Source organism: Hevea brasiliensis, unplaced genomic scaffold, assembly GCF_030052815.1.
Source record: "Hevea brasiliensis isolate MT/VB/25A 57/8 unplaced genomic scaffold, ASM3005281v1 Scaf290, whole genome shotgun sequence".
Classification (NCBI taxonomy): Eukaryota; Viridiplantae; Streptophyta; class Magnoliopsida; order Malpighiales; family Euphorbiaceae; genus Hevea; species Hevea brasiliensis.
Window position 1 is genome coordinate 34,070 of NW_026614796.1, and position 19,517 is coordinate 53,586.

Sequence of the window (19,517 nt, forward strand, 5' to 3'; positions counted from 1 at the left end):
GAAATAACTACGGGGTGACAAATGGTGATAAGACAGCGGACTGATTAGCCTGAGGGCTGATGTTCGTCGTGAACTGAAGGGTGCTTAGCTAAAATGTAATCAGATTAAGATAAAAACCGAGTGGAATGAAGTTGAGCTTGGACAATGGGAATGAAAACAGAGATGATAAAGGGCTGAAAGTGAGAGTGTGACCAGATAATGAACAAACTGAAAATGTAGAGTTCCAGTATTCAGAATCCTTTTCAAGAAAACACTTCCGAAAACTAGTTTCAAAAGTCTTTCTAATCAACACTTCTAAGTAGCAGAGTAACAAACTGAATGAAATTTCAGAGTTCTTCCGCTATAATAACTACCTTTCTTTTTTGCCCGTCCCTTGAACAGTTTTTCATGCAGGTATTTATAGGAATCGGGTGCTCCCCATGAAGGGTCAGGATTTATTTTGAGGGAGATGGAGGGTCAAGATTTTGAAGGACATGATCGGATGCTTGAGAATTAAAGAGAACCAGAATGAACAGCTGAGATTATTCTTCAGAATATTTGTCCTTTTCTTATTTCAATCTGACGGTCTCAAATCCTCTTGTCCGGAGCGATCTGAGGGCTAAGAGCGAAAGGCGCTGGTCTTGTCGTCTCCTCTCTTGATCCAAGGGCTCTGGGTTCGTCCTTACAAGTGAAAACAACGGTGGAGATTGGGATGTACAGGACTGTCATGACATACTCGCACTGTCACATTATGCGAGCGATTCTTAGGCGTGCGGCGGAGATCTCGTCTGCCACGCTTTAACTACTTCGGCTCTGATTCTGACGACGGTTATTTGGGATTTTTCTTATTCTTTTTGCCTTCCGATCCTTCCCACGCTCCTATTCCGATCTCTCATGCTAATCTCCCATCTTCTGATCTCTATTATTCCGATCCCTAGAGATCGCCCAAATGATGTAATCCGATCTCTTGGAAATAAAAGTCAATTCTCATCTTGTTATTATTGCATTGATTATTTTCCGAGCTCTAATATGATTATCCGATCGATTCTTTACCGAATGACACTTATCCGATCGTAATTGAAACACCGGATCTACCGCTCTATAATTAACCGATCTCTTTATGGAATCTTGGGAATATTCGTGAGACGTGTCGTAAACCGCGAGTCCGCTAACCGATCTGTTGCACGGAACATCGTGAGCATTAAATGCTCGAACGAGTATAAATAGGGGTAGGGGTTAGCCAGTTGCTCCTGTATGTCATTTTCAATCTCTCGCTCACAACCTCAAAGTTCTCTCGTTTACTCAAGTTCTTCCGACGCCGATCAGACTTCGGTAAGGGCTTTGATCTTCTTTTTAGTTTAAGTTCTTTATTTCCTTTGAAAATGAGCGGTGCCAAGGGTCAGAGAGCGGCGAGCCCTCCTTCCATTCAGTTCTCGTGGTCGTCTGACGAAGAAGAGGTGGTCGGGCCAAGCTCGCAACCAGAACCTCCTAGGGTCTCTGTTCCAGCTCGGGGGCGGATCGGACCATCAAGGCACGCACCTTCTTCAGGGAGGGAGAATCTCCCTATGGACGAGCTGCCATCGATCTTGCAAGAATCCGATCTGCAATCGTTTAGCCAGGAGTACAATATTCGTCCTGATTCGTACGAACTTATCCGGTGTCACGGCGATCACCGAGCCGATCACTTCTTTGAAGAGAATGACATGGTTATGGTATACGAGGAACAGTTAAAGGCCGGTCTTCGGTTCCCTCTGGATGACTTCTTCAAGGAGGTCCTAAAACTTCACCGAGTGTGCATTGCTCAAGTTCACCCTAACTCGTGGCGGATCTTAGTGGCCTTCCGAGGCCTATGCCGAGCTAAGGGAATCAGACCTACGGCTAAGGTGTTCGCCGAACTGCACAGGCTAACTCGCCGAAAGGACGACGAGCACTGGTTCTCTCAGGCGAAGCCTCATTGCGGGCTCTTCACCGATCTGCCCTCCTCCCTTAAAAATTGGAAGAACCGCTTTTTTATTCTGAGGAGCAAAAATCCGACCTGCTTTGAGGACTTCCCCGTGTTGGTGGCACCGGGGCCCTTGCTTCCGGCGCATTACCACGAACCAGAGGAAAGCTTAATAGTGATGGATCTCAAGAATCGCCGCCACTCAAAAGTATTCTGTTTAGATGCGGTGGCCGAAACGCACCATTGGACCATCTGTTGCCACCGGCCAAGAGCGCGAACTTTCGATCTCTGACCTCGGCACTGGTAGTTTCTACATCTCGGATCTCGGGACCTTAGCGATCTCACCGACTCTTCTTTGTGCGTATGGCGGGTGATGAGGGTTCGAAGCGGAAGAAAGAAAGAGAGATCTCCCGGAAAATAAAGGAGATGAAGCGTTCGGAAATGCTTCGAACACCCGGTCATGAACCTAGGGAGGTAAAAGGGGACCCGCCCCGACCTTCGGGGCCGCCGATCACTGAAGCTGTTCGATCTCCTCCTCAATAGGAAGAGCCGCCTCCACCTCCTCCAGTTGCTCCAAGCACAGAAAGGGGTCCTTCTCAATCTTCTGTGAGAGCCTCTTCTCGTGGCGCTCAAACGTTGATCGAGTCCCTGAAGAATAACCGGACTGTTCAGGAGAACCCCGGTTTTGCCAAAGTCTTGGGGTCTTCCATCTGCCTTCGGGAGGATCGGGACAGGCTATCCCCGGATAGCCTTGACGATATCTTGACTCGATCCATGAGCCTGAACGTGGAGTGTCTGGTGAACCAGACCATAGTTTGGGAAAAGGCTCATCGCCTGGGCAAGGAGGTCGAGAAGAAGAATCAGGAAGTGACTTCCCTCCGATCCCAACTCGCATCCGCTCAGGATTACATATCTCAAGTTGAGGGGCGGGCGAAGTTCTATGAAGACAGTGGCGAACAGATCATGTTCTGGCTGAAAGGGATCGTGCTCTCGGGGAAGTCCGGGCGCTCCGGGCCAACGAAGCTTCTCAGGTCGCTCAACTTATCGAGGAGCTTAAGGCGAAAGACGAAGAAATGGTGACAGGGATAGCTGGTGCCTATGTGAATGCTCACAAGGACCTCTTGGCCGAACTCCAGAAGCGTTACCCAGAAGAGGACTTCTCTTGGATGGCCGACCTGGCTCCCGGGGGCAAGGGTGAGGATAGTGAAGAGGAGGGAGAGGATGAGCGAAATAAAGATCAGGCTGGGGGTGATCCCCCAGCCGAATAACTTGTACAAATTTTGCAATGAAATGAAATAGAATGCCTTTTTGTTCGATGAATGGTTGTGATCGAAAAATTTCTAAACCCTTGTTTGTCTGAGTATATTGAAATAACTGGAAGCGATTATTATCCTAAGTGTGAGAGATCGGAAAACACAATATGCATGAGATTGGTAAAGAACCAACGTTAAACAGAACTTAATTGAAAATTTGGCTTGAACATCTAAGATCGGGATCTTCATTAAACCGAATTAGAAGCTTTGCTCGATTATTCCTAAACTTTTAAAAGGGAGGTCGACCATGAATACTGGCAGCAAGGATCTAGTGTTAATTCAATCTTGTCTGACAAGAGAGATCGGGAATATAGTTAACTGGTCAGGATATTCGACAATTGGCTTGAGAGATCGGTAAATGATTTGAGAGACCGGTAAGGCTTTAACGGATACGAGAGCTTAGCATTGACTCAACTCTCTGTGAAGAGAGATCGGAACTGTGATTAGATGGCAAGGAGAGACTTAGTGCTAGGGATCGGTTTCGAAGTTTGTTGATTCTGGGGATCGGCCAAAATATGGTGTCGACAATCAACCCCCAATCCGTCTAGCATTATCCTCATTGCAGTTACTCAGAGGCAGCCCATGAATTTGTATCCAGAATCCCATTGTCTCGAACTCAATTTCATGGAGGGATTTATGTGGAGGGCATCTTTGGATTAGCAGCATGTTATTATCTATCTGTAACAACCCAAAAAAAAAAAAAAACTGCAGAAAACAAAACGCAGCAGCCCCCCCCCCCCCCCCCCCCTCATTTCTCTCTCCCCGACTCCACTCTCCCCCTCACTTTCTCCCTCCCATTTTCGTCCGGCCGGCCAGCGTCAGTGCCGGTGAGGTACCGCTGGCCCTCCCCCATGCCGGAACAACCACCAGGCGGCGGCAGCAGTGAGCAGGGGACAACAGAAGGAGAGAGAAGGAGAGAGGAAAGAGCGGAGAGAGGGAGAGCGCGCGACCGGGAGCCCGACTTCGCGGCGTCGCCCCGGCCAACTCCGGCGGCCATTTCCGGTGATTTCAAGTGCTACGAACTCCCAAGATGATGAACTTTCAGATGAGACCAGTGGCACCTCGTTTGGTGGCCGGAGGAAAGAGAACCGGCGAGGGAAAGTTGGAAGAAAATCATATGGGTTTCTCGGTTTCCGATCACTTTTCTGGCGATCCGACCATCGGATCAGAAATCCGAGGCCACCGATGGACTCAGGACGACGAGATCTTCGAGATAGGACTGGTCCGGCTCCGATCGGACACTGTTTGAAAAAGGCGATAATCGGACGGTCCAGATCGCTTGGTGAGATTTTTGAACTTTTTCGATTTCTAAAATTTAAAAATAATTTTATGATAATTATTAACAAAATTTGGACTTAAATTAGGTGCGATCGGATCGAGGATAGCTCACCGGCGTCGGGACTGCATTTTCAGCCAGATCCGGCTGCCCGACGGCCCGTCTCAGAACGTGGTCAATATTACAGTCAATCCTAGCATTTTCAGACGTTCTGGACGCGTTCCAGGTGTCAGAATTGACATAGGTAAACCCGAACTCCAAGTTGCTCATTTTTTACGAATATCGATTTAGAATAAAATTCATAAAATATTTATGGATGATTGAAAAATTATAATTCATTTTGCAATAGTCTTATAATATTATTAGGGACCGCGGAGTGAAATTTTAGAATTTTTAGAGCTTGTTTGAGTGGATTTTTGGAAAAATGTCAATTATAGGGACTAAAACGTAATTTTTAAGATTTTGAGTATTGTCTGATTTGGAGGGCCCAGGAGGGGCCATGTGATATTGATGAGATGTGGTTGTGGAAATTGAGAATTTAGAAGTGTTATTTGAGCCTTTTTGCAGGTTGGGTAGGTCCCAGGTATAGGGGAAACTCAGCCGGATTTCCGGCATGAATTAGGTTGTCTATTGCCTCTTTAGAGTTTTATCTTAACTTAGTACTAATAAATTTATAATTTAATTATTAGGTGATCGAGATCGGCTATTTTTCTGCATCCAGCAGCCACAATAGTCATCAGTGTACTGTGAGTAAAATATTAATTTTAATTGTAATTTCACTATTATTATATGTTCAAGTATGCCCATGCATCACTTATATGCATATATTTATGTAGTTAAACTCTAGGCACGATTTATGTTGCATTGATAACTATTAAAGTGCCATGGATGTTGTTGTGGTAATTTGGAGCAGTGTGCGTGCGTTGGCGTGCGTGTGATGTGGTGTGGACTATGGATAGGACAGGTAGTCACGACTTGAGTTCTTCGCTGGGACCCGATCCTTCGAGGGGTAGTCACGGCTTGAGTTCTTTGCTGGGACCCTCGATTTGGTTTATTAAGCGAAAGTCCGGCTTGAGTTCTTCACGGCACCAGTTGGATTTAAGAGAGTCAGATAGGGATCAGCTCACATATATTATGACTGATACTACAGGGTGTGTGAGTGCTCCAAATTACCTTTTTGATGTTATGATGTGAAAATGTTGTTAATGTTGCATTTCACTCTACAGAGTGTATTAGTTTTAGATAGTTATAGAGATTATGGTTAAATTTGATATTTTACTCTCTGAGTCGAACGCTCACTCCTATTCAATATTTTTCCAGGCCACAGGAGGATATTTTTGAGGTTAACCTGCTTCCTTTCCTCGCAGGTTGTTTATCAATATTTGTGTAATTTTATTTACTCCTAGAATTTCCGCATGTGTTAGAAATGTTTATTTGATTTGGGTCTGTAAACTAAATTATTACTTTGGACCTGTAAACTTATATTCTATGCATGTTTGATGGATTGGATGAGGGAGCTGAGCTCCCATTTATTTTTATGTTGATGAGTATGTGGAGGGTGAGCTGAGCTCCCCAATTGAGTATTTACTGTGTTTACAGGTCGGGTGAGTCATAAACTCCCCGTTGGTAGGTCCATTTTATGGCCGGACTCTGTCCGGTTGATTTCTTGATATTGGGCCCAAATGGGCCTTAGAGTTGGATTAATGAATAGTTAGGCTTACTACGGGCCTCGGGGGCTTTACGCTGGCCCAGGTCCTAGTGCCGGTCCGGCCCATAGGTTGGGTCGTTACACTATCGACCAAGGCCCTTCTTCCATGATGGCATCTATTTCTCCGCAATCATCGAAAGCGAAGATGTAGCAATTATCCGGACCTTTTCTAACTTGATAATTGGCTTTTAATTTCCAACTCTTCGACAAAGTTGATTTTAAAACCCACGGACTATATTTCTTCATCCCAATCACTTTACTACCAACTTGTTATCAATAAAGAGCATCCCTATGTTTGCAGTTGATATGAGTTCTAGAAACGGTTCCTCACAGGACAAAGTTTTCATCATTGTAATTATATGTTGCAATGAAGATTTTGACTAATCAATAATGGTGAGAGAGAAAGGGTTGGACTTGGTGAAGGTTACGAACTAGGGAAGATGGAAAATAAATTATTTGGATGAATGCAGAAGCATAAGGAGATGAGAAAGGGAAACAACAAGCTATTAAGGAGAACGAGAGCAATTCCACTAGTTGGAGAGAAAACAGAATACTCACATAACCAAACAAAATGACAAGAGGAAATTCCAAGCATGTCATGTTCAACCATTATAATTGGAAACCCTCAAGTGAATCATCTAGAAATGACAATTAAATTACTAGAATCCAACTAAAACTTGTATTATTAATATGATAAATTAAATTTACAAGGATGATAAATGCAAGATATATGACAAGGGGATTATCATAATTTGTACCAATGAAATCTCATTGATCTTGAGGGCTAAATTCTCTTACAACATCCACCAAAACCCCTCTTTTAATCTCTTGCAATAACTATAAAGTAGTTAATATGTAAGTTAATGTGTGGAAAACTTGAATTCATTGACTCCATGCATGCCTATGTCTATGTATTTTTCTTAAGATTATTGGATGTATCTTATATAAATTTGATTTTATATGAAAATAAATTTAGTAATTATTAAGTTAAATACTTATATTAGTGTTTCGACATCCTATATCGATTGTGAAGTATGCGTGAATATTGACTATATAATAACAAGAATTTTGTTAAAATTATATAATTTTAATAATGGTCCATTGCTATTATTGACCCGTGTGTCTATGTATTTTATATCAATAAAAACTTTGTTAAAATCACATAGTTTTAATAATGGCTCGTTAATGTTAACTATCCGTGTATGCATGTATTATAATTTTTTAATTAAAATATATATAATAGATAAATAAATTTAAATATAAATATTTAATATAATAATTATTAAATTTATTTTTATATAATATCAAGCTTAGATATTTTGTTTAGGAAATTTTTAAAAGGTAAGGAAAATAAAGAATTTTTTTATTTTTTATTTTTTTCTCTTATTTGTATAGTTTAATTTGTAATTTTCATATACCAAAAACACTTTCCTTGAGAAAATTTCAATCATACTTTATTTTTGTCAAATTATTTTCCTTTCTCACTACTTTCCACACACATTCAAACAAAGTCATAATGCTCACATAGAAAATTATTATTAAATTTTAGAAAGCCAAGAAAATCGCGGTGGAGATGCACTAATTACAGAACATGTGGCGGGCGATTGACGCTGCTAGTGAACGGCGTGGCAGCTGGCTTTCCAAGAAACCGGCAAGGACATGGCGTACGCTGCCCAGGCACTATTAGTTGACCGCATTTATATGGTAGTAATTAAATTCAATTTTATCAGCACCATTGACTTCCTTTATATTTACTTATTAATCATAATTTAGATAAGATAAATCCATCACAAGAGTGAGTCTAAAGATTCCCAGTTCATATAAAATTGAGATTTTTTTTTAATTATTTTAGATTTTAGAATTCTAAAATTTGAATTTGGATAACGGTGGTGATTCAATCGTTGATTTTTAAACAATTTTTATATCTTAAAAAATTCGTCTTCCATTGCATAAGGATGATTTCATTTCAATTGTTTTAAATTATAAGTTATTTTTTTTAAATAATAATCAATTGATTAATTCTAAATATATCCCAATTTAATATAATTAAAATTTTTTTATTATATTTTCTTAAATTACATGTAAAAATAAAAATATATTTATCTTATGGGTAAAAAGAGTCTAAAAAGTTAATTTAAAAAAAAAAAAACTCCTTATGTTTATCATTGCAAAACATAAAAAAAAAAAAAAAAATACATAATAATTATTTTGTACTTTATGCATAAAATCCATCGTATGAATAAACAATTATTTTTCAGAGCAAAATCCGAAAGGACCGAGCCCCACATAGATTTCTTTGTTTGCCATAAGGGCTACGCCTGGCTTGGCTGCGCCTTCAGTGGTTGGATACAGGAACATTCCAGGAGACGTGACTCAACATATTTACTAGTATGATGGGTGTCTTTCAATTAAGATGAGAATGTTAAATTTTGTATTTTTTAAAAATATTATTAAAATTATTTTAATTAAAAATATTCAATTTACTTTTAATTTTTTTAATATTTATAATAAATAATTTTAAATGTATAATTTTAAGAAATTATTATATAAACTCATAATGCTATAGTATGATATAATAGGGCAAATCGTTAAAAAAATTCAATATTTACTCAATTTTATAATTTTATCTCATTTTTTTTAGTAATTTTACCATAATTTTTAACAACTGATTTAATTTTATTCTATCATTAAAATCAATTGTTAAACTTAATAATAATACTATATCATCATATTTAATAAGAATTATAATATATAATTAACCGTTAATCATATATTTAAGTTATCCTAATAATTCCTAAATTGAAAAGAAAATTCAGAGCAAAACCGATTTTAGGTTAGAAATTTTGAGTTTTCTTTTCAATTTAGGGATAAAGGAACATAATCGATTTTAGGTTAGGAATTTTGAGTTTTCTTTTCATTTTAGGAATTATTAGGATAATTTAGGGATAGAATTAGCAGTTAATTAGTTATTATAATATTTATTAGACATGTTGATATGATATTAAATTTAACAATTAATTTTAATAATAGGATATAACAAAATCAAATGTCAAAAATTAGGATGAAATTGTTAAAAAAAATAGATAGAGTCATAAAAATTACCAAAAATTTGAGTTTTTTTTTTACGATTTCCCTTATATAATATAGTGTTTTAAATTATTAAGACACATCAATGTAATACATGAATGAATAACTTTTCTTTAAAAAATTAAAATGTAATAACCATATAAAATTCAACATTGAAATTTTAAACAATAAAATTAATGAGTTAATGATCAACACGTCTTTATTTTATTAGTTTAGTATACCATATTATATACCTAAAGTGATAAACTAAGATAATGATATAATTTCCATTTTTCTTTTTTGCTATACATTAATTTATTAAGTAATTAACACATTATTAAAATAATAATGATTTTATTATGTGATAAGTTTTATTATAAAATATGATAGAGAAAATTTTATTCAGATTCAATGAATTATAAATTTAAAATATAAATTTTTTTATTTAGAGGATAAAACTCACTTATTATATATATATATATATATATATATATATATATATATATATATATATTAAATTTATGATGAATTGAATTAAAAAAATTTAAGTAGTATATGTTTACCTCTTATGTTTATAATAAATTAAATTTAAATAAAAAATTTTAAATAAATAAAATTTATATGTTTATATCATAATAAGCCATTTTTCCAAGCGCGTCAATTGAAATATAAGTAATAATTTTCCTATTATCAAGAGCTGCTTTTGAAACAAACCCTCACTCTCTCTCTCTCTCTCTCTCTCTGTCTCTGTGTGTGTGTGTGGGTGCTTGCTAGTGCTAACTTGCCATCCCGGAAGGAAGTACCAAGAGATATGCCTGGCGAAGGTGCAGTAGAGGATTCAAAGGTTCCTCTACTAGGAGATCATTTTAGTCCGTTTAGTCCGAAACCTGTGGAAGATGATCAAGATCAGAGTCTTACGAGAAGGGTTTGGATTGAATCCAAGAAACTATGGCAGATAGTGGGTCCTGCAATCTTTAGTCGCCTTACCTCTTACTCTATGCTTGTTATTACACAAGCTTTTGCAGGTCATTTGGGTGACCTAGAGCTCGCAGCCATTTCCATTGCCAATAACGTCATTGTTGGCTTCGATTTTGGTCTCTTGGTACTCTCTCTCTCTCTCTCTCTTTCTCTCTTTCTTGTTTTTCCGAAGTTTTTTTTTTCAATCCTAATTTTTTCCAGTTTTCTTGGTTACATATATCAGTTGGGGATGGCTAGCGCATTGGAAACATTATGTGGGCAAGCTTTTGGTGCAAAAAAATACTACATGTTGGGTGTGTACATGCAGCGTTCATGGATAGTATTGTTCTTGTGCTGTGTTCTACTTTTGCCTCTATATCTCTTCGCTTGTCCTGTGTTGAAGCTATTGGGACAGCCCCAAGACGTAGCAGAGCTTTCTGGCAGGGTTTCCGTTTGGATGATACCACTTCACTTCAGCTTTGCTTTTCAGTTCCCGTTGCAGAGATTCTTGCAAAGCCAGCTTAAGAATACAGTAATTGCATGGGTGTCCTTAGTGGCTTTGTTGGTGCATGTGATTGTGAGTTGGCTGTTTGTTTACAGGTTTCAGCTCGGAGTAATTGGCACTGCCATGACTCTGAACTTTTCTTGGTGGGTTCTAGTGTTTGGGCATCTGGGTTACACTATTTGTGGTGGCTGTCCTCTCACATGGAATGGGTTCTCTACCGAAGCCTTTTCTGGTCTCTGGGAATTCACCAAACTCTCTGTAGCTTCTGGGGTCATGCTATGGTAAATAGTATACCCCTAAGATCTATTAATTTTCTCTCTTTCATCTTGCGATTATTTTATTTTATTTTCTAAATCTCTCTCTTTTTTGTGATAAAGCTTGGAGAATTGGTATTACAGAATACTCATATTGATGACTGGAAATCTGAAGAATGCAGAGATTGCTGTAGATGCCTTGTCCATATGGTACGCATTTAAAATTATACGTTGGATATTCCTTTTTCAGCATGGAAATGAATCCAATTACGTGTTACATTTTTTTTTGCATTTTTTTAATGTTTTGTTGATAAATATGGGTTGGCGTCTCATATTTGTTTTGTTTGGCAGCATGACCATAAATGGCTGGGAGTTGATGATTCCTCTTGCATTCTTTGCAGCCACCGGGTACCTTCCTTTTCCCTTTTCGCTTTCCTACTTTTTAAGTTTTCCATTAGCTTACGAATCTCATGAAAATCAATTGAATTACATGACTTTTTTTTTTCTCAGCTATCATTACCATCAGTACCATATAAAATATTTGGAAATTTAATAAATGCCACAAGAGCATTGATGGGCACAGTCTGGAATATTAATTCACGTGTGACAAGTGAATTTAGACCATACAGGATTCCCAGATTGATGGCCAACATTCTACCACAACAACTTGTGTACTGTATTTGTTTCGTAGTAGTCATTGATAAGGAAATGACAAACAGAAATCTCTTGGTGGATTTCGTTTACACGACCTTAATTGACCATGATCACCCTTTAATTATTGTTACTTTCAGTTAAATATTTATTCATTCAACATCAAAACATCATGCCGATGATAACTATTTACTTTTACCATACAATAAAAATTTTCATATCAGTAGATAAATGCGTTACGAGGAAAATTCAGCTTGCCTAATCAAAAGCTTTCTGAAAGTCCACCTTGAATCAAAAGCTTTCCTGTTACACTAAAGCCGCCCCCTAATTCATAGAATTAGAATATATGAATATTACCTAAGGGTAAAAAAAATGGCAAGAGTTCTTATCTGGTGATGGTGTAATATGCAGAGTAAGGGTTGCTAATGAGCTTGGAGCAGGAAATGGGAAGGGAGCAAAGTTTGCAACAGTGGTGTCTGTGACAACATCAATTATAATGGGGCTTATCTTCTGTGTATTGATCATGATTTTCCATGATCAGCTTGCCTGGATTTTCACTACCAGTGTACCAGTCCTTAATGCAGTAAGTCAGCTCTCTGTTCTCCTAGCTTTCACTGTTTTGCTCAACAGCGTTCAGCCCATTCTCTCAGGTACTTTTTTGTTTATTTTATTATTAACGTGGGTTTTGTTATTTAAGATACGTGAATCATACGAATGAATGAGAATGGAAACTGGACTATGAGACTGAGATTTAACCATTGAATTTCTGGTTTTTTCCTCTTTTTAATTTGCAGGGGTTGCAGTGGGATCTGGTTGGCAAAAGTATGTGGCATATATTAACTTGGGTTGCTATTATTTGATTGGGATTCCACTGGGATTCTTGATGGGTTGGCTCTTTCACTTGGGAGTAAGGGTACGTGTTCTTTCCGCTGTTTCTTTGATGCTTGCTTGCAAAGGAGAGAAAGCATTTTCCTTGTGGTCTCATTAATTATTATTAATTTCAAAACTTAAATATTATTGGAAAATAAATCATAAAAAAATATAATATAGCTGAAAAACAAGTTCCAGAAATCCTATAAATGTGAACCAGAATTGGACAGGTGTTGGCTTTTGAATGTTCCTAAATTCCAAATGGGTTTTGTGAACATTTGGAAACACCAGAAACTCATGGGAAACGTCTTTCAATTCGTCAAAAGTTTCTCGGAAATTTTTAACTAAACTCCATGCATTTAAGATATAAATACATAAAATTTATATATTTAATAAAAATATCTCATTATATATCTTATATTATATTTTGAGTTTATAATAGATTAAATTTAAATAAAAAAAATCCTTCAACATATTTATCAAAAAATTAAGCAAAATTATATTAATTGTTATATAATTGTCTAATTAATATAATTAGACAATTATGTTAATTGTCTGAGTTTCAGCTTGTTTATCAACAAATTAAGCAAAATTATATTAATTGTTATATAATTAGGTAGCATTTTTCTTGATTGGACTTAATCTATTATAGATTCAAAATGTAAAATATATAATGGAATTTGTCTATTAATATATAAATCCCATATATTTATATCTTAAATTCATGATAGACTGAGTTTATGCTAGAATTTTCCTATTAAGCATTTCTCTATGTGTTTCTAACAAGTTCTACATTAATATAATCTAATTTATTAACACAAAGCCTATAATTAAAGAATTTTTATTTCCATATACTTCTATTTTTCTATTCCTTTTATCTTTCATTATAGATTATTTCAATTAATGCACTCTTTTCTTCACAGATATATGGGTTTCAACCTATTTTAAATATGGAGTAATTAAAATTTTTGTGTCTGTAAATAGCACTATTTTTTAAAAAAGATTTTTTACCGAAACCAACTTATTAAATATTTTCACTTATTTATATATTAAATTTATAATGAATTAAATATAAATAAAAATTTTTAATTTTTAATGCTATTAATGTATATAATAATTTTTTTTTTCAAATAAGCTTGTGGGTATGATCTAACATACGTGAAAATGAACACAATCAGGGAATTTGGGCTGGAATGATTTTTGGTGGGACAGCAATTCAAACATTGATTTTGGCCATAATTACCATTCGATGTGACTGGGAGAAGGAGGTAATTAACAATATCATTCTCACAGATTGACTTATTTCTGCTTCTGCAAAAGCTAAATTTATGAACTAACTTGTGTGTGGGATTTGCAGGCAGAGAAAGCAGCATTGCATTTGAAGAAATGGTCGGAAGTAGAGTAAAAGTAAAAAGATGAATTGTTTTGTTATTACTAAGTGATCTCTCACTTCTAATGGCCGATTGAATTTTGATTTGGCAATCAAAATTCAATTTCTGTTAACATATGTGCTGCCTACTATAATCTGATAATTTAGAAATTATTAAATTACAACTGATCCATGCAAGACCTGTTTCTAAATTACTTCTACTGCCTAAAGCTGGGCAGTTACTGCCTCTTTCAATCATTTGTAAAATTGATCACACTCATACACGATATAAAAAAAATAATTAAATGAAAAACACAAATGTAATTAATTATATAATTCGAAAATATATCTATATTCATAAAGCTGTTATAATTTTTTAATTATGAGAAAATATATATTAAGATTACCCTTATATAACTTATCTCAAAGGATTACCCTTATATAACTAGTATTTTAAGTACTCAAAAATATATAACCCCATTTACTTGTGAAAAATAGAAAATTATTTTTCATTTTTTTATTTTTTTAAAATTTAATTTTTATTTTTTATAAAAAAATAAGAGAAATTATGAAAAATGCATCTCAATAATAAAAAATTATTTTTTAATTCAAAAAATTAAAAAACTGATTATGTTATTTACAATTAAAAAACAAATTATTATAAAATATATTTAAAATCTTATTTTACTATAAATTTTTTTTGATATGTATTATTTATTTATTTTATAATAATATGATAAATTTTTTATTATTGTAAATAAATGTTTTTCTAAATAATTATTTAATTCTAGTTATGAGAAAATTATAGTATAATTTTGGGATCATTATACAGATTGTACCTCAACTTAAGAATATATAAAAGTAAGATATTTAAACTTTAAATTTGCAATATAAAATCCTTTGATTTTTAATTTATGTATCATAAAGTTTTCTGCGACCTTTAGTTGCTAGTCTTTAGGTTATTTTATATTGACATGTCATAAAAAAAATATATTTTCATAAATTGATAGTATTAGTTAAATAGATTTTGGTTTGTTAAACGGTCAATCTGTGCTAATTGAATAATCAAAATTATAGGTAAAGAGAATAATTAAATTTTTTTCCTTAATAAGTGTCAAATTAATAGTGATAAAAAATAATTTTTTAATCCAACAAGTGTTATATAAGTAAAAATAATTTAGAAACTAATTACTGAAAGTGATAGAAGTTTTGTTCTTTCCATTGTGTAAATATATATATATGTGTATGTGTGTGTATAATATCAAGTTTGGTAAAGTGTTCAAATTCTTTAGAGATGCTAAAAATAAAATGTTAATTCTTCATATATAATATATTAGGTTCAATATTCTGCCCATCAATAATTCATTGGGTTAATGGTTAATGATGAGGTGGACTTGGAAGAAATCTCATATTCGAGCTTGGAGCTGTAAGTGTACCCTTTGATTCAGGGTTTTACAGCTTACTATATGACTCCAGTGGTTTTCAAGCTATTATGGGAGCTCCAGGGATATTAGTCTTATTGGCCTAACAAGCTGGGATACACCTCCTGACAATAAAAAAAAAAAAATCAATATTCTTACATAGCTCATATATAGTATATTTATAGAGTAAATTTTATTAATTTTTTAATTAATTTTTATTTATTAATTTAATTAAAAGTTAATTTTTTATTTAAATAATGCTTTGCTTTTTTTTTTTTTTTTAAAGCAAAAAAATTGATAAAGAATGATAAGGAATTGGAGAAGATTTCTGGAGGCAGAATATTTTACAAGTACTTATGGGAATCCCATGGCTGCCTATGAGATTGGAGATAGGCATACAAGTATCTGTAGGATTGAAGGATGGTGCATGGCTGCCTGTGAGATTGAAAGAGAGCGCACAAGAGGCTGTGAGATGCTCCTTAAAGCTATTGTCTTATCCATTGGGCTTGTGACAACTCATCAAAGGAATTGGAAGAGTACAAGATAGAAATTAGTTGGGATTTCCTTCAATCAGTAGTAGAGGGACGTTTTCTCGTCTCCCAAGCACTCTAGAAATTCATTTTGAAGCTGGAACAAGGATGGAAAGAGGGATTTTGGAGGAGATTGGGGCTGTAGCAAGGATTTTTCATCATTTCTCACCAGAATTTTTCTTTACTTTTATTTTATTTTCTTTTTCTTTGTGAGAATACCATTTTGTTAGTTGATGTTTGGTTTTGATATTATGAATTTTATTTTTATTTTTGACATTATGAACAGCTAAATCTTTTAATTAAAAATTTTGATATAGCTTGATTTAAGTAATTTTTTAAAATTTTAATTTATTTTCTCTATTTTAGCAATAGATGGATATTCCTTCTCTTAATGTTATAAGTGTTAGGATATTACTTAATTGATTTTAGATTTGTGATATTGCTGGGAAGTGTGTTATAAATCTTGTAGAGATAACTATTGACACAGCTTTTTAGCTAGAGTGGGGATAAAAAGGCTAAGTTATGGAGTGTTTATGAAATCTTTGTTTTTATTACTTTGGTTAATTGAATATCTTTTTATTAGAAAATAGAGAGTTATTTTGTTAATTAAAGATTTAATAATATATGGGAAGGATTATTGAATACATTTGTGATTATCACTCTTGTTTTAATAGTTAAATTGATTATTTGATAAAATTGATTAAAATTGCATAATAAATCAAGTAAAATTTAAAATCTCTACCCTTCTTTTGATTGATTTTAACTTTAATCTTTGTTGTTTTTGCTAATTAAGTTTTAATTGAACTTAATTTTAGTTTAATATTAGCTTAAGTTTGTCTTTAATTTCTATTAATCTCATATCAATATAATCATCTAAATATTAATAATATTAACATAAATTCTAAGGAAATGATACTTTACTCATTTCTATATTATTTGATATAAATTAAAAAAAAAAGTTAGGGTTGGATATTCAGATGGCTATGTGGAAAAATTTTCAATCTCCATTACAGGATATGATGAGACTGCCTTTTTTCTTTTATTTTTTTGTTTTTTTTTTTTTAGCTGAATGATTGATTTGTATATATATATATATATTTGTCAATGATTGATTTGTATACTTCACACCACTTTCTTTAATATTATCTAAAATGGAAGATATCAAGCAAGTACATATGATGTTTCTGTCTTTGATTAATCTAACTTTACAATTATTATTATTATTTTATTGGTCAAAAGATATCTTTAAAAGTAAGATAGCTAGGTGGTGAAAGTGGACAAAATGAGCAGGTGACTATATCCAAACAATTTGTTTAATATATTGAAATGAAACAATTATTTAATAGAATATATATTAAATTTCAATTAATTTATTTTTTTTATAATCTTTAATTAATCTGTGAATCCTCTTAATCCTTAGCCTATTTTTAGGTCTAAGTTAATTAAGTCCAATTTCCTGATTATCTATCACAAGGCCTTCTCCTTTCGGTGCTTCAACCATGAATTAAGAACATTACTCAATGGGATCCTACACTAAGCATGTCATTAAGCATACAAGAAATGAATAAAACTTATTAAGACCACAAAATATGGATTACCCAATTAAAATCCACAAGATATCTCAAATATTACAACCCTTACTCCAGAATCAAAAGTAAACTACTCACTATCCATAATGCTTACAAGATATGATGAGTTTAAATGGAAATAAAGCTTTAATCTAAGCTAAGAAGTAAGAAATTAAACACTAGAAATGTAGAAAAATGTAAGGAAAGAAAGAAATCTGCAAATCTTGGTTGAAAATGGTGTGGAAGGTGAAAGTGACTCCTCAAATTCTGCCTCCCTTCTCCTCTTCTCTTTTGCTCCTTTTTTTTTTCCCTAAAATGGGAAAATGAGACTATATATAGCATTTTTCTGACATGGAGCCCTAAAATAGTATGTTCTAGGAGGAATTGATTGAGGGAATCTTCCACATGACTCATTAATGAACTCTTTATGGGATCGCATAAGTGAACCGCATAAGTTATGCGATCCCTTATGCGATTTTACTGGTTCTGAGTCACTTATGCGAATCGCATGACTTGGTGCATAGGTTATGCACAATTCGTGAAGGTGCATAAGGAGGCGAGAATGTGCATAAGCTATGCGATCTCCTTATGCACATTTACTGGTTCTGAACAGATGATCTTTCTCCTTATGCAGATCTGCATAGCTTATGCGACAAGTTATGCACAATTTGGTCAATGCATATTTCACTTGAAAACTTGTTTTGACATCTTTGGGTAGAAGACACTCCTCAATGGCAAAATTCTCTTGATCCTTCAAAAACACCATTTTTCCTACAAAACAAAGTAAAATTACAAATTAATCCAAAATCGACAATTATGAAAAACTAACTAATTTACTAATGAAGTTAGCCAAAGATAACTAATAATAGAATAAAATGGCTATAAAATTAGACCTAAATGACTATGCAAAATGTATGCATCAACTACCAAGTAAGACAGCTAAGATCCAAACAGATCCCTATGGTTAAGGTTTTGTGGAGGAGCCAGTCAGTGTAAGAGTGCACCTGGGAGTCAGAACGGGACATGCGTAGCAAGTACCCCTATCTGCTCAATGTATAATCATGTGATTTATTCGCCTTGTGTAAAATTCGGACGAATTTCTGTAAGGGAAGAATGTAACATCCCAAAATTTTAATTTTTATGAGCATTTTGGTATTTTAATTTTATTTAAATTTTAAGAATTTTTTTTGAGATTTTTCGGATTTTAAAAATCGGGTTCGATTTTTCGAAAATATAAACTTTAATGAATTTTAAAAATTTATTTAAAGACCACGTGGCAAAACTAAAAATATATTTGGAGTCTATGTATTTTTCTGAGTTTTAGAATTTTTGAGAATTTTTGGACCTCGTTTTGGTCTGGCGATAAAAATTCAAAATTTTGTATTCTGAATCGAACCGGCCGAATCGACCGGATCGGACCGGTCGAATCGGACCGGCCTTTTTCCTTCTTCCCTTTTTCTTCCCCGCGCGACCTTCCCTCTCCCTTTTCTCTCTTTCTCTCTCCTCCTCCTCCCTGCGGCCACCGGCCTCCCTGCGTCCCCACCTCACCGCGCCGCCTCCAATCCGGGCCCGCAGCCCAACGGCGAACGCGCGAACGCCCTCCTGCGCGGCGGCGTTAGGCTTCGCCGCCAAAATCGCCGATCCGGCCACCAATTGGACCGGGTCTTATGTCTAAAATCATCTACTCGGCGAGAGCTTTCCATAGACACCAAGAACGCCGAAATCTATCGAGCAGTTTGCCCAATTTTTGCTCGAGAAGTTTTTAGCCCATTTCGACTTTTGGGCTAGATTTCTCGAAAACCGTGAATCCCACGAGAAAACCGAGGCTACCAGCACGCTCCACTCGTCGAGAGCTTCGCAACGACATAAATTTTGAATTTTTCCGACACCGTTTTTCGGTGGGTCCCACGGAACTTCGCAGTGTTTTTCCGAGCATTAAATGAGCTTAGAAAATTCTGAAAAATTTATGTACTAACCCCCGTGTTATGGGCTTCGTGTAGGTATCCTCAATTCGCGAAAATTCGACAGTTGACCGGTGCATGAATTTCGGCGCATGCACTGTTCTGGAAAAGTCTCCGAATTGGACCGAGGTTTTGGCTACCCCCCCA

The 19,517-nt window shown here is 34.9% G+C and overlaps 1 protein-coding gene across 1 annotated transcript; it reads left to right on the forward strand.

The window, feature by feature from the left end:
• The first annotated feature begins 10,027 nt into the window (after positions 1-10,027).
• Positions 10,028-14,075, forward strand: LOC110644166 (protein DETOXIFICATION 27). Its single transcript, XM_058141965.1, has 8 exons — positions 10,028-10,386; positions 10,486-11,027; positions 11,124-11,210; positions 11,352-11,408; positions 12,063-12,301; positions 12,446-12,564; positions 13,700-13,789; positions 13,879-14,075. Exons 1-8 carry the CDS (start codon positions 10,096-10,098, stop codon positions 13,924-13,926), a joined length of 1,473 nt encoding a protein of 490 aa, XP_057997948.1. The 5' UTR covers positions 10,028-10,095; the 3' UTR covers positions 13,927-14,075.
• The last annotated feature ends 5,442 nt before the right edge of the window (positions 14,076-19,517 follow it).